General features: G+C 43.6%; 1 protein-coding gene across 1 annotated transcript; it reads left to right on the forward strand.

The window, feature by feature from the left end:
* Nucleotides 1-11,910: 11,910 nt before the first annotated feature.
* Nucleotides 11,911-14,522, forward strand: insm1b (insulinoma-associated 1b). The gene has a single exon (XM_034222369.1). The coding sequence runs from the start codon at nucleotides 12,062-12,064 to the stop codon at nucleotides 13,514-13,516; it is 1,455 nt and encodes a 484-aa protein (XP_034078260.1). The 5' UTR covers nucleotides 11,911-12,061; the 3' UTR covers nucleotides 13,517-14,522.
* The last annotated feature ends 1,680 nt before the right edge of the window (nucleotides 14,523-16,202 follow it).

Genomic DNA, 16,202 nt, shown 5'->3' on the forward strand with positions numbered 1-16,202 from the left:
AAGAAGGATCCATCTCATATTCCACCTGCCGGGTTTTTGGATTTTAAAAACTGAACACAAGATGGCACTGTTTAGTCAAATAAGCACTTTACTGCTCTCCAGTGACTGTGCTCATACGTTGACAGCTACATCTATTTGCACTGCTCTCTATTTGTTTAATGTATTCTCTTATTTACATCCCTCTAAGCAAAATCCGTCACCAAATGTTATTAGTTGTCAGTCTTTCCGTTTTGGATACAATGACACTTCCCCACTGACAACCAGAGAATACAAGTATTTGCATAACTAAAGGAGTTGCCTTTTATATGAAAGCCTTCTGAAAATGAATCCCTTCACCCCAATGCGCTGTGTGCATCTTTACACACAAATTATGAGATCAACAGCTGAAACAGGCAGCTTTGCACACAGCCTTCCCCCCCGCTCTGTGAGATTGCCTTTTGTTTTATTGCCAGGGGCTGCTGAGGACAGTAGGTAACCTGTATACCACTAAGCCCCGCATCAGGCGCTAAATGTCATGCATAGCCTGTTTTTATTGGCTGTTGTACCGTTCTCCTTTTTCCTGGAAGCCATTGTTAAAGAGCAGGTTGTTAACGTGGCTGACCAGATGGGCTCCTTCTCCCACATCAGCTCTGACTGAGGGTGTTTACCATGCACTGGGCTGTGGATAACAGGTGAGACTGATGCTTTTCAACCAATCACTGAGCAGCAGATGTCTGGCCTCTGCCTGTAAACCTTTATTTGGCATTTGGGGCCTTATGGGAGTGGGTTTGATAATAACACGGAATCAAAGTGAATACTGTTATATGTTTTCCACATGACGCTTTTATGTGAAATGGCCATGCAATCTATGCCAATAAGCCCCTCAAACTCCCTGAACCCAATATCCTGAATCCCTTTTCTGTCAGAACCTTCAGATAAATAAAGATGAAATATCTTTTGTGTATGAAATACTTCAAATGAAAAACATCCCTGCTATTTATTTTCCCTTATTCAAGTTCAGACCTCATTTCCAGAGATGTTCCCCAGTCCCTTGTGCGACAAAATGTTTCAAGCATTAGCTGAGCAAACAGCGGACATTCCTTTCCCTTTTCCAATGCAGCCCATCTTGAATTACTGCAATTATTATGGCAACAACAGAAGGTAAGGCCGGGCCTGGGATGGTTGAGGAGTACTCTTCTAAAGCTCTGAATCAGTCTGCCTTAATGGATGACCTGTGTCGAGCATGCATGTATGGATTAGTTTGTCTGCAGCACCTGTCCCTGCTCTGTCAACAGCAGATCAGGTTACTGGCCACACATTCACCTGGCTGACACAACTTCCTGTGATTGACAATACGCCGGCTTTTGTGCACTGCTGCTCTCACAATATTGACATTGAATGTACAATTATGAAACAGGTGATCTTAAAAAATACTTTGGATATAGAGATTTTTCTTTTCCCCTCAATAAAAAAAAAATCCATATTGCCACAAACAATTCCACCTGTCTTGTCATTTTAAGACCGGGCTCTTATGAGGCCTTTCAGGTTGATTATGGAGTTAAGCTTCCAGAGCGACCCACTGAAGCAAGGCTGTAGCCCAGCTTAACATCCTCCCAAGGACAGCTTGTATCTGATCTGAACTGGGAGACAAAGCGCGGCGGAGAATAGGAAGAATCCTCTCTGAACGTTGCTCCTGAGTAGTAAGATGTAAAGATTATATTATCAAAGAGAAGCCTTTTTTTTCCTAGTCAGATAACATTAATATGCATATTTTAGGATATTTAAAAGCAAACTGGGGATTTGGAGCAGTTGACAGGATACCTTCTACCCTAAAGTCTTTGTTCTGCTAATCAGTTTCCCAAAGCCCAATATGGGGAAACCCCCCTTAGATTTGTAAGAACATTTTTTGTCTCAAATGATCAAACCAGCTCGGTGGTGCACTCATGTAATTATTAACCGATGTTCAAACAGACGTCATCTATGTGCCTGCATGCGAGAGGTAAACTGCAAGGCTCCACTTGAGACCATTCATATTTGAGTCGGGAGTCAGGAGTCCACAAATGGAAATATCTACATATTTCATCCAGCTGGCACAAAGCCCCCTCTGCCCGGCCTTGTACGCCTCGTGCGGCCTTGTTGCTGGTCTGAATTCACTGTCATCTCCATTATCTCCCTGATGATGAAACGATTAGCTATCAACCGTTATGCTAACCACAAAGCTGGGCGGTGATGGATGGGCTAAGTCATAGACTCTGGCGGTTGGTTTGGGGGCTTTGTCTTGGATCTCTTGACACCTTCTATCTTGTGATCCAAGCAACCCCCCCATTGCCTACAAACAACCCTAAGTTCCCCCCACCAGCTGCCTCTGACCCCTCATCATAGCGCTGCCTATGCTTGCCATGTGCTGGGAGTCAAAGGTTCCCACCTATCGCTCATTAGAATGGAAGCTGTCCTTCTCCTGCCCCGCGCTCTAAATCACAATCAATCTCTTGGCAGACAGAGATGGATTGGGACATCCACGACCCTGTACCTTTCATGGAGCTTTCATGGAGCTCCCCCCTCCCTCCAAAGGGCGGCTGTCACTGACAAATAATAGAGGTGATGCTATAGGAGGAGTGAGCAGGTCAAGTCTGCCGGCCCTGGAAGGAAGTTATCACAAAGCAATGGAGGGGCATTCCTTTCTCTTCAGGAACAACAGTGACAATGTCTAACAGCATGTCTGACAGAAGGACGTGTGGAGGAGAGGAGACTTTATAATAACATTTAAATCCATCTAAATCTTAGGCAGGAAAATGTTTTGAGTGATGTGCGGAATGTATTCTTGTATGAGAGATATCAACAGAAGTTCACAAGTCTCACGTTTAATGTTAGATGTATTTGTTGCTAATGGGATACTTGAGAGGAGAGCAACAGAACTGTACTTAGGCAATGTGCTATCATTTAATTTAGGCTACCCTTAGGTGATAGCATGTGTTTTTATTCAGACTAATATCTGTACTTCAACCATCTCTGATTCTTTAGCACGAGCATTTCACTAAAAGATACATGCAAGAAATAATCAGGCTACCATATAGCTCGGTTGGTAGAGCTGGCAGCCAACATACTGGGGTAATCCCCAATTGGAGGACCCATGTTCGAATCCGGCTCGGAACCATTTTCCGCATGTCACCCCCTCTGTCTCCCCATTTCATATCTATCATTGTAATAAAGGCACTTGTTGAATCAAACTATGCCCAATGTGTTAGGTAGATGTCTATTAAATGTCAGTCCGTCCAACAAGCTAACTGTTTGGCTAACCAGTAAGGCACATTATATGAGAAAAGCTTCTTTTAACCTTAACTTCATTTAAATGAACTAGTTAAGTCACCATAGCAGTAGCAATAACGAGGAAAGTGCAGACGTGTTGAAATGCCATGCGTTTTCCTTTTTTCAAATGTTAAGTGCCTAGCTAATGTTAATGCCAGCCAATAGTAGTTAGACTAGTGAGTTAGGGGCTGTATTTGTTTCCCCTCATTTTACAAATGTTACTTGCATTATGTTAATCATGCTTATTAAAATGAGGCGTGTTCGTCAAACAGTGCTTAAAAACAATGACAAACTGAATTGGATTTACCTTACAGACTAACTAAGTGTCAAGGTGTGTGTACCAAGATGTACAACGTCCTCTAAGAAAAGTAATCCATTCCATTTGTATTCAGATTCATAAACACCTGTCATTTGATGATATTTACATATGTATTACCAGTAAGCTGCCTTTGTCTCTGCGTCCCTTTTGTCCTCGTCTCTCACAATAATACAATCTTGACATTGTGCCTCACATCATCATGTGTGTTTGAAGAGTTGCCGTCTAGTGCTTCCTGATTTACTTCACAACAGACTGAGTGATTGCATCATTCACATGAGCATTGACAACAAATATCATTCAGACATGTACAAGTCTCCACAATGCCATAACACGATGATTGGGACGTGAAAGATCTTATTCTGTATTCACCGTCAAGGGCTGGAGGAGGATCATTCACATGTAGATGTGTCCTTCTGGAAGTGCCTCAGCTATACAATTTCCATTTAGATAAGGTGTATACACAAATAAAGAAAGGGCATTGGTTCTTCATTTGATTAACTAATCATAGTCTTTGTAATTCCACTCGGAGAAGGGCAGTGCCGGGCTGTGCACCCTGATTAGCCTATACATGATTGCTGCTGCTGTGGCACAAATCAGTTCAAGTAACTCAACTCCATACACTACGCAGTGGCTGTGATTAAACAGGCGATTAATACGGAGAGAGTTTCTGTCTCTCTAATCCCTTCTCCCGTTGTCTAGATAGCCACAGTGTAGTCCCTGATCAACAATAACTGAGCACCACAAGAATTGGAGTGAGAGGTGATTAGGTCTTTAAAGCTCCCTGGAGTGTGCATGCAGGTTGTTTGTGATTAGCTCGAATTTAGAGGTACATTCTGTCCTTATTGCCTCTTGCCTGAGCTGGGAATTCATTATCTGATGCTTAAGCTGAGGGGAGTAGAAGAAATAACACACATACAGCCCCCAGGACTGGTGTAATATCTTTAAGTGAGACCGGAATAATCCACGTTTGTGGCACTAAACATGCCAAGTGAGGAGGCATCCTGTTCACAGCATGTTGACAAACCCCACGAAACACTCCTCAACCTCACGACTCAAGCCTCAAAGTGCTTTAACCCTCTTCCCACTTCGCTGCTAGCCTCTTCATGATGTGCAGTGGTGTCTGTGTATCATCTGAAGGCTGTACAGAAACTCTACAGCCCCTCTCCATGACTGATCTCTTTTGATAGAGCTCATTATGCAAACTGCTCCCAACTCCCACTGCATAATTAGTGCTTAATTAATTTGAGTGAAATCTTTCATCTGTCTGTGTCCGGCCAGCTCCTTCCTTCCATTTACAACATGATATTAATTTCAGAGGGGGGACTGGTAGCCCAGCTGATGAAAAGGCTGATATAATTAATCAAGTACTGTATCTTTTTCCTTCATTTTTCTGCAGGAATAATAATAAGTGTGATGAGCAGAGTCTGATTAACCCTATTATGCTCCCTAATTAGGGTGATCATTTAATAATCAAAGAAGCAGCACAATTATAAGAGAATGCAAATTATGCCATCTAATGAAGAGAGGGCAAATTCTGGAAATTCTTTGTTTGGAAAATGCGGCATTCCAAAGTCAAAGGCCAAGAAAAGGTTTATTTTCTTAATGCACACAACGTGTCAAGGATGTACTTGCACACTTGAGCTCCACATTTTTCATGCATTCTTTGGTACATTTCTTCCACAATGTCCACAGAAAGGAAATTAGTGACTGCATTAAAAAGGCATAATAATCACAATGTCTTTCCTTGCTAAGAGTTCAATGAGAAAATAAAAACCAGCGTTGTTTTCTGTACAGCAAATGTGAAACTGAAGCTAGCAGACAGTTAGCTTAGCATATAGAAAACATGTGGAATAGCCTGGCGAGGTTTAATGCCTTCAAGCACCTCTAAGACTCGCCACTTCATTTTGGTTTGTTTAATCCATCTAATCCCTCAAGTTTATAAACCTTGTGTTTTTTAAAGAGTTGTGTTTTTAAGTTCCCTACTATAGCACTGCTAAACAACGCTAGCACAAAACTGCAAGCATGGCTTCTAAAGCCCTGAGTGAGTGTGTGTAGAAGCACCTGCCATGACCTTATGACGAGATCTTAAAATTGGTAACCTTTTTTAAACCATAGGATGCTTGTGTAACTGTATTTAGTTTTCATATTCTTTGATTTTTGTTATAGCTGTTTGCACGACAATTTCTCCTAGGTACAATAAAGAACCCGAGAACCGTCTATTTCTTGACCAGGACATGTCACTTCCTGGAGTCATCCTCTATGAGAACTCAACGTGACGTTACTTTGAAAGACACAGTCACTGTTTCCAGTCTTCTTACTAAACCAAGATAACTAGCTGTCGTACAGACAGTTAAAGGGGACCTATCATGCAAAATTCACTTTTGTACGTCTTTTATACGTGAATATGTGTCCCCGGTGTGTCAGGGAGCTCACCAAGTGTCAGAAAACACAACCCTCTCTCTTTTCCTCCATACCCAAATCTCTAAAAACGGGGCTGCAATGGAGCTGATACAGACTGATGCAGATTTGAAATATCTCTGAGAAACAAGGAGCTCCGCCTATATGGGCAACTCTCCACCTATCAGGGGAATGAGAGGTTGCCGTGGCATGGCAACATGACGCTCGTGCCTCGCCCCCCTCCTTTGCAGGGGGGTATGGTCAGCTGCAGCTCATTTGCCACAGAATCAGCCCTTGTGAAAACAGGGCTGGAATAGAGCAAATAGAGCGAAATGAGGCATGGCTAAAATGCATGATCTGTTTGGTATTTTGAAAAAAAAACTTCACAGACATGTTTTATATAGGTATGGCCCACAATATATTATTCAAATATAGCATGTTAGGTCCACTTTAAGTGGAAGCGTTTTGAACAAATCTATTGCAAATAAGTATGTCCCCCAAATGGAAAACTACTCTTCATCAACAGAATGTTCGAACAAACCTATATAAAAGGACACATTTCCATTCATGTGAGTCACAATGACAGAATCGCATCACTCAGGCGCTTAAAGCCACTCAGAGGGCACCAACTTGTATTTCCCACTGGCCCTGTGTCTTTTATAGAGCCTGAGGCACTAGAAAGGGACAGCTGCCACTGTAAACTCCAGGGCAGAAGTTCAGAACCATGGACAGCAACCAGCCTTCTCCAGAGAGATCACGCTCCGTAGACAACCTTCCACAGTCAGAGCCTGTTTCAAATATAACATTGTGCATATTAATTAGGGGAACAAGACGATTCTGCATGAAAAGCTTAGCAATGTATCTTATGTATGAATTAGTGAGATAAGCTGACTAATAGTTAAAGGCTATGAGCAACACGACCACCGTGTAGCACCATATGTCAATAGATAAAGGATATGGCCCATTAGGTCTGCCAGAATCCATCGCTCATGCTCCTAGATGATACAGCTGCTGTCTACACTTTCATCAAGATAATGGTGACCTCATACATGGAGTCTATGAGCAATGGCTCTGATTTCATTTTTCTCAGAGAATCCATTATCAATATCACTACATCTTCAGGGAGCCATGGAGCAACAGAGGATGGACCTTTTTCTTTCTTTCTGTTGTGTACTTGTGTGAGAAATGTATTGGTTGCTAAGCCAAATGCCTGTCAGTAAAATCCTTTATAAGCTGGCTTGTCTTGCTACAGCGTGTGTGTGTGTGTGTGTGCCTCCTCCACTCCATTGTATCTGTGCAGTGTGTGCGTGCTCTCGTGTGTGTCTACATGAATGTACCTCAATTTACTCCTCTTCACCCCCATAGTGCAGCTGCGCCTCAGAGGACTCTTGTGAAGTAATTGAATGAGCCGGGGCAGGGGGAAACCTGTGGCAGCGAATGTGGTGCCCGCTGGCCTTATTATCTGTAATACGGCAGCCGCTCTGCCTGCACTTTCTCATCCGCTCATGAATACCGAAATGAATGTGGTGGACGTCAGAGGTGAGCGCTGAGGGCCCGAGCCGTTTTAATCAGCTCCCAGATAGAACAATCACTTTATCCACCTCCACAGCTCAGAGGTGAATTAGTGTTTAACATTCCAGGGCATGCTTTCTGACAGGGAACTCCACCCCAAACAACCAATGGACTATTATTGAGATTATTGAGAGACACTCTGATGTTTTTGGATGGTTAAATTAGAGCTAAACATGCCCCTGGGACTCCAAGCTACTGATATGCAGGAAGACCTCTGTTCAATAAGAGGCTCTACAGGAGAAAAGATAATCTGTTGTTGTGCCTTTGAAGCATTTGTTCACGTGTCTGCGCACACATTACATGAGATATAACCAATAGAACAATCTATGGTTTCCCCCGGGGTCATTAGCAACCTTTTTGCAATCATTGATGTGGCATTTCATACTCATTTTGCAATGCATTGTATAATGCAAAGAGAACATTATATTTGCCAGCTCCACAATACCTTTTCAGAAATGACATGAGGCCATCAGCGCCATTGTCAAAATGACATCAGGGACATTCCCAGTCAACACCAAGGTCCATTAGTCATAAGCTCAGAGATACACCACTTTACGGGGCTTTTGATAGTAACCTGGTCTCATGGGCATCTTTCTAAAGTACACTTTAAAGTCTAGACACCGACCTCTGTGTGCTTCTCATGGCCAAACAGGCAATTTCCCCCATTGATCTCCTGGATGCTACAGTCAGACTTCATTTCTAGAGGCTCGCTGCAAACTGTTCACTTTTGTTGCTCTGTTGTGTTTTTACAGTGACTGCAACGTTATCTGTTTTCTGTAAGAAACCAGTGGAAATCAAGACTGTGTGACCCAAAGGTGGCACACAATTCAGTAGAAAACATGTGTACAAGGCTGGATAAAGCAGTAAACCGGAACCATGAATCATCTTGATTCAATTCCCATACACTTTTTTCAACTGTACTCAGGCCAGGTATTGTTTATGGCAATGTGTTAAAATGCCAAGCAGTGAGTTGTTCTGACAGAACAACAGCAGAGGCACTCCATTGATCTGCCATGGCCTCTTTTCTGTAAGTTAGAAATATTGAATGTATCCGCCCCCGGATCAGTTCCAAAATGAAATGTATTCTGCCTAGTCCCATGCTACACCTATCCAGTTGTTTCCATTATTCTGCTGACAGACAGACAGACAAATAACACTGAACCTAACCCTATTCACAATCATAACCTCCTTAGCAGAGGTAACACACAATATATTATAGTTAACCCAAAGCTGAGATAAATATCGTACTATATGAAGATTCATTCACACTAACGAGAAAGTAGAGTCATACAGATATCTGCCATAGTAACTTAGGAGAATAGAAGATAACAGCAGAACTGAATCATCATGCCCCTGTAGAAATAGTTGAAATGTGTTACATTACAATTATATTTAAAAACCAATCACTTCATTAAACTCTGCCACTTTTGTTCTACTGTGTCATTGTTCTGTTGTTGTTGCCCGCCTGCTCTCAGTTTTAGGGACAAAGGCTCGAGCCGAGGCTGTGCTGCGTCCACAGCCAGCCTGATTAAATCTGGGTCCCTCGCTGGCTCTCTCCATGGTGCTGAAAGAGCCCTCTATCAGATTACAGGCAGCCAGAATAGGACCTCAGCTAATCCATTACAATAATTGATTGACAATGCATTGAAGGTGGCCATGTAGTGAGCACCAATTACAGTCATGTCCTGTTGCACTGTCAAATTGGCAAAGCACATGGAGCCAATCATTCATCTGGGAAGTACAGGAGTACATGTATGGCGAGAATAGAGCTAATCCAATTGTTGGGAAACAACCAAAATGCTCCACCGCTGTCAATGTTTGACAGAATCATGCTGGGATGCCTGCAAAAAGATCGGAGTAAAATGCCTTGAATACTGAAGGAAAACTTTTCAGTCTGTTCTCAGAATTCATGTTTCTTCCTGTAGGTGGTGCAATTAAGTAAGAACAAGGCTCTGAAGCTATAGAAGGTCAGACACAGATCAGTCTTTAACTCAAACTTCTACTTTTACAGTTAATCCGTGAACTCAGGTTCAAATAATCAAATCAGGCCTACATTACTTTCAGAAGCTTTTTTAAAGTGACTGTGGGGAAAGTTAAAAAAAACAGCACCAAAACACATACTTTTACATCAAACTAAAACATTAAAAACAATACTTTTTAATTTTAAACTTGAATCATATAGGCCTAGTCTAATAGCTATTCTATTAAGACTATGGGCTACATGCAGGTGGAATATGAGAGGAATATTATAAACGGTGCATCATGCCATAAGGTTTATGAGGCTGAAGTTGGGCCTGCATTAGAGCGGCTGCAGCTGTATGCTAATGAGGCGCCTATGCTTCCCGTCCGCCAGAGCAGCACGCGCCACTGATCAAACACGCGCATGCGCCTTTATAGTCAAGACCAGCACACCAGCACACCGGCCCACGCGCCCCACAGAAATGATCATAGGAGAAAGAGGAACTCGTTAAAATGCCATCAAAGCTTGTACTCCCAACAAACCACGACTAATAGATGTGCAGAGAGAAAGAACAACAAGTAGAAGAGAGGGGGACACAGTCAGGGGAACGTTTGGAGTTATATTATACATTTAATTAGGCGAGTTTGTGAAGCCATAAAACAAAAACAACTGTTACAAAACGTAGCAACAAATAAGTACACAAAATGATTTTCGATTCTTAAAAATGTTTTCAACTTGAATCAAAACATTGAAAAGTTTACGTTTAGTTTTATGTCTATCTTTCAAACGTTTCTAAAATGTTTTCTCTACTTTGTCATTTTACCTCACCAAAATAACGGTGTGCGTTCAGGCAGGTGAGAAGGCACGGGCACACAGAGACCTATTGAAATAAGGCGCAGGCCTGCGGCTCAGAGCCGATTGTGTAATTATTTGACTTGGTCATACTGCAGCTTTATGCAAATGAGGGGGACAATGTACGACGATGGAGATTAATTCCTCCCTGGTCTGCCGAGTGAAAGGAAAAAGAATGCACTCTTTGCCAAGTGGCGCACTGCAGCCTACATTTAGCCATTATAACGAGAGGGAGAAAAGACAAATACACAATATATGAGGTATGCACAGAAACCATGGGGGAGCCGGTAAAGAAGGAGGCCACATTTGTCGTAAAAAAAGTTGTCTTTGTTAGGCAAACAGTAGACTGCATAATGAGGGCGTTTTATAGAAACGGAGATTTATTTTAATAAATTATTGGAGTATAACAAACATGTATACTTGTTTATATCAATGCAAACTTTAACATTGAATCGCTTCTTTCAGCAAAAATAAGCCTACAAATCAACAAATCACGTCCTCAAAGCAGCACATATTTGCCCAAACAACAGTTCCCTCCAGCAACAACAGCAGCTTCCCTGTTATGTGCAGCATTTTTGCGGCACAAGCCTCGGCTGCGGCCTTCTTTGTCTGCAGCTCTGATTCCGCCCAGCACGCGCCTAGCTGTGGGCCAGATTGGTCGTGAGTCCTGTTTCACAGTTAAGAGGTCAATTTGCCTTTCAAACGAAAAAAAGAGGGACGGGGAAATCCAAGCACGGGCAGACGTGGCTATTGTGCACAAAGACCAGAGGGCCTTCTTATTACTTATGTATGCAGCGAGATGTCTGATTTATATATCGAGTTAAACTACGCAGACACGTGCCCTAAAATAAAGAAACACTCCATCCATAGTGTTTATTTAAGGCATAATAAAATAAAGGTCTATAAAATCTGGCTTATCTGGTTTGTTGGGAGGCCTGCAATGTGTGCAAAGGTCGTGCGTAGAAGAGGAGCATGGGTATACAAAATAAACAACTGTGAACCGAGTGGAGGTTGAAACAAACTGGAATTCGGAGAATCTGGTGTTGCAGTTGTGTCCATTAGGTGAGTTGCTTCTCTGAACCTCATCACAGCAGAACTTGAAAGAAACACAGCTTTTGGTTTGTATTTAACCAAGCTTGTCTTATCCCCGTCTTAATTCTAAATTGTGATGATCGTGGCAGTGACGGACATTTCCTTTCGCAGCTCCGGGGCCCCCAGAGGAGAGCCACAAAGCCGTGGCACGTGTGCATTTGTATAGGGGCCCATCAGACCGTAAAAGGAGGAGGGTCCCGGCGTGTGCCTCTGTCGGGGAGGGGCTGAGCGCACACATTAATGTAATAAACCGCCAGTACATCTGCTAAGCTATCTGCACATCCTCCAACGAAATCCACCAAACCCAGGCTGTAAGCCCTCCCACAATCAAATCCACTGGGATGTTGGTTTTCATCCGATTGGTCGGGGATGCTGCAACAGGGGGGGCGAGAACAATAGCATCATTCCGGCATAAAAAGAGTGGAGCTATGCCTTGGAGACGAAAACATTTCAGCAACAGAAGAATCGATATACTGGGGAGATAAAGTCCCAGAAGCTTCTAGTGTTGCCATATTTTTAACAAACCTGGATACTCGAGACTTCACCCACCTCCCCGAAGTGCCTTTCCTCTCATACTCGCCAAGATGCCCAAAGGATTCCTGGTAAAAAGAAACAGGAAATCTACACATGTTTCCTACAGGACTCGGTCGGACGAAGATGACTACCAGGAGCATCCCACCCCAGCTGCCTTGCCGAGTTATGTGGACCCCTCCCCGCCGATGTCCGTGGCATCCAGTCCGGAGCGCGCCGCAGCCTCTCCAGATTTCACAACAGCTTACGCGCCAGTGCCAAGACTGGAGAAGCCGGTGCTGTTCGGAAACCCGGAGTCGGTGTGCCAAGCGATCTACAGCCCCACCCGGCCCATCAGCAAGGAGCACGACAGGGGATATTTCGAGCGAAGTTTCAATCTGGGCTCGCCTATTTCTGCCGAGTCATTCCCCACACCTGCCTCCCTCTCCGGCCTGGACCAGCTCATGTTCGCTCCGGTCGACCTGAAGATCGGAACCAGCAACAGCAGCCGCAGCGGCACCACCAGCAGCCTCCCGGTACCGAGCAACCGGGTCGCCACCAAAAGACCCGCAGCTGACGGTACAGAACGTAAATCTAAGCCCACCTCCAAGAAACCCAAAGCCATCAGAAAACTCAACTTCGAAGACGAGATGACGACTTCTCCCGTGCTTGGTCTCAAAATCAAAGAGGGGCCGCTGGAGGTGAAGCCGAGGTCGTCTTCCATGGGGAACAAGCCTCTGGGGGAGTTTGTGTGTCAGCTGTGCAAGGAGGCGTACGAAGATCCATTCTCTCTGGCTCAGCACAAGTGCTCGCGCATCGTCAGGGTCGAGTACCGGTGTCCCGAGTGCGATAAGATGTTCAGCTGCCCGGCTAACCTCGCCTCTCACCGCCGCTGGCACAAACCCCGGACCACCGGAGCACCTGCCATGGCACAGGCACAGGCCATCAAACATGAAACGGCCAAAATGCCACCCATGGGTGTCAAGTCAGTCACCGACGAAGCCAAAGACATGAGTGACAGAGACACCCCGAGTCCAGGTCTGTCCGAATCGGGCTCTGAAGATGGCACCTATGACTGCCAGTACTGCGGGAAGAGGTTTAAGCGACAGGCATACCTAAGAAAACACATCTTGGCACACCAGGCCTTGCAAAAGAAAGTGCTGGAGGAGCACGGGTTTAAAACCGGCGACCGCCCGGCAGAGCAGGCTCCGGTCTTACCCTCCTCTTCAGCATCATCTTCATCATCATCATCATCATTATCATCCTCAGAGGAAGCCACAAACCAAAGCCCCCTCAACCTGAGCCCGGCGGACTGCCTGCTGTGCCCGGTGTGCGGGGAGAGTTTCAACAGCAGGGCTGGCCAGGAGAGACACCTGCGCCTCATGCACTCCTCCCAGATTTACCCGTGCAAATACTGCCCCGCCACTCTCTACAGCTCGCCGGGGCTCACCAGGCACATAAACAAGTGCCACCCCTCGGAGAACAGGCAGGTGATCCTACTCCAAATGCCGGTGCGCCCCGCCTGTTAGAGACAACACTAAACTTGTGCCTTTGAAGGGGGGATAACTTAAAAAAAAAGGAGAAACAAAAAAAGTGGCTTTGGGGTTAAAAAATAAGAGTTTGAGATGCTCACTGCCATAACTTTAGGCCAATGAAAGGCAGCCGGTTTGATGTTTAAGTGGTGTTTAATGAGGTGTCTTTTCCATGCCAATCAGTGATTGTTGAGTGCTTCTCTCTATATTTGAACTACTTATAGGCCTATTTTGAGATTTTCTTTCTCAACTTAGTTTATCAAGAAGAAAAAAAAGAATACAAAGCGTTAGTTTGACTGTTAAAGGGTATTTTTCTAGGACAGCACATGTGTTCAATGATAGCTTCTAGACCTAAGAAATGTCTTAAAATTCTCAGAAATCCTTTTCCCCATCAAAGCCTTTTGAATTCACTATCACTGTAGCTTTAGGCTAGTTTGGGAATGACTTCGTATTGGTGGGAAAAAGAGAGTGACTGAGACATTCCCTGTTTAGTAGAACCACAAATGCCTTTAGTATAAACCTAGTCCGACATACACATCCAAATCCCGCTGTATAACTGCCTTAAAAAAAGTCAACATAGACTGTATTAATTTTGAATGCTGGCACATATTTTATTATTATTATTATTATTATTATGGAAGATTGTTGCAATATTTTTCATCATATGTTTATTTATTTATTTATTCAAATTATGTTATGTAACTTATTGTTGTGTTTGTTGTGATCTCTTCTGTGAATCGTTCTGGCAGTTTACATGTCATATAGCCAAAATGTTTTTTGATTTTTTTGTTTTGTTTTTTTGGCTTCAAATTCACGAGTTGTGCTAATTCTCGTGGGTCGGGTTTTAATCCTCAATCCCCACAGCTCTTGTAAAAAAAACAAACGTAAAGCTCTTACCTTAGATGCAATCTTTTTTAAGGACAAGTTATTTTTCTTAAATGTTGGCTTTTATAGCGCTTTGATTGTATGTGTACATCGTTGTTGTCTATCGAAATAAAATATTTTCAAAAGGACACGTGTCTCAAGGTGGTTGAAGTTTCTCAGACAGAGTGGAAATAAGTATGGTGCTATTAACGAATACTTCATATTACTGGTGGGAATTTGGTTATGCTGACATGATGAGTTTGATGATCTTTTATAGAATATCCGTGATGGGTTTTCTCTTGAGGGAAGTCTGGAAAATTATTTCCAAAAAGCTTCATATAGGCTAATAATCCTAAAATTATTATCTAAATTAATACAGGTAGAAACTATTAATTTATCATATGAGATTAAAGTATGAGATGTTGGAAAAGCCCTCTGACTTTGTGGTTATAATTTTAGAACCCACAATGAAACCATGTGCGTAAAACGTTGCGTATAAGCTTTCAAAAATAACCTTAAATGCGTATTTACACTACACTGACTTATGCTTAGATACAACATCTGTCAATATAATCTTTAAAAAGTGAGTAAAATGCAGTTATTATTCTGCTTTTATGGCCGATCATGTGGTTTAAAGTGGACTTCCAAATCAGGCTACCAAGCAAGATGAATAAGAATACAATTTAACACCATAACACTTTTAACAATGTCACTGTTTAACTTTTAATGTATCCTCTGCACCATCCCTCTCACATCGGGTCCCACTCCAAAACGGTGCAACTCTTTTTACTCGTCCCCAACAGGGAAAGAAACCTCAGGATCCCCCCGGCCACTCCGTTGCCTTCGATTCCCCGTTCTCCAGGCTGATTCGCAGTGAATCATATAGTGGCTCAATAGAGGCCGTTTCGCTGCCACAGAGAAGCACTTAGGGCCTAATCATAAATCCCCTCCTTAATACCATGTCAGGACATGACAGGAGGACAAAGAGGTGGTGGATCAAACTCACCTCTGGAGCAGTAAAACATCGGTCTTCTCTGGAAGACTCATATGCAGTTCGATGTGTGCTGATTTAGGGCACATCCGAGCTCAGTGGGCTTCATATCTAACCTCCAGAACCTGTAAGGCATTCATTCAGTTGTAATTTAGCACACAGCCTCCTCTTCAGACTTACAGAGACATACTGTCAGCACTGGGTTCACCTCAGAGCATTATTACTCATGGTATAACTTGCCTTATTTGTTGAAAAGATTACAAAAATCTCCTTTTTCTGATAAAGACTTTCCTGCTTATTAAAACTCTACAGCCTTCTCAGACTAAAAAAGAATAAAACCACTCCCCCTTAGGGCATCAGTGACAGTACATCCAGACAGAGATATGAGATACGTGTGAAAATAGACTACAGTCAGCAGTGTAACACATGAAAAAAGACAATCTGGTAACAATCAGCCTGGGACACCCAGACCCTGCTTCATAAACTCTCTCGGGGTCAATGACTCAGGCAAACAGCGCTGAGCATGGTGAAAATGAGCTAACATTATCAGCTTCTTTCTCACCCTTTCTCTCACAGTTTCAGGGCTCCAATTACGGTCAAGTGCTGTTCCTGAGTCTTCATGTGACCCAGGCGAGGCATGGCTGCAGTCTAGGTGCTGCAGCCGATGCACCTGTACCTCCTGGTGAGCCTCCATTATGCCAGCCTGCTGAGCAGCAGGGGAGACAGATGGGAGGGGGGTCAGGTTACCCTGCTGCTGCTGCTAGCACGCCTGGGCCAGGGTCAGAGAGCCCATGGTAACAGCACCATCATGTCAGCACACACACTCTG

This window comes from Gymnodraco acuticeps, unplaced genomic scaffold, assembly GCF_902827175.1.
Source record: "Gymnodraco acuticeps unplaced genomic scaffold, fGymAcu1.1, whole genome shotgun sequence".
Taxonomy (NCBI): Eukaryota; Metazoa; Chordata; class Actinopteri; order Perciformes; family Bathydraconidae; genus Gymnodraco; species Gymnodraco acuticeps.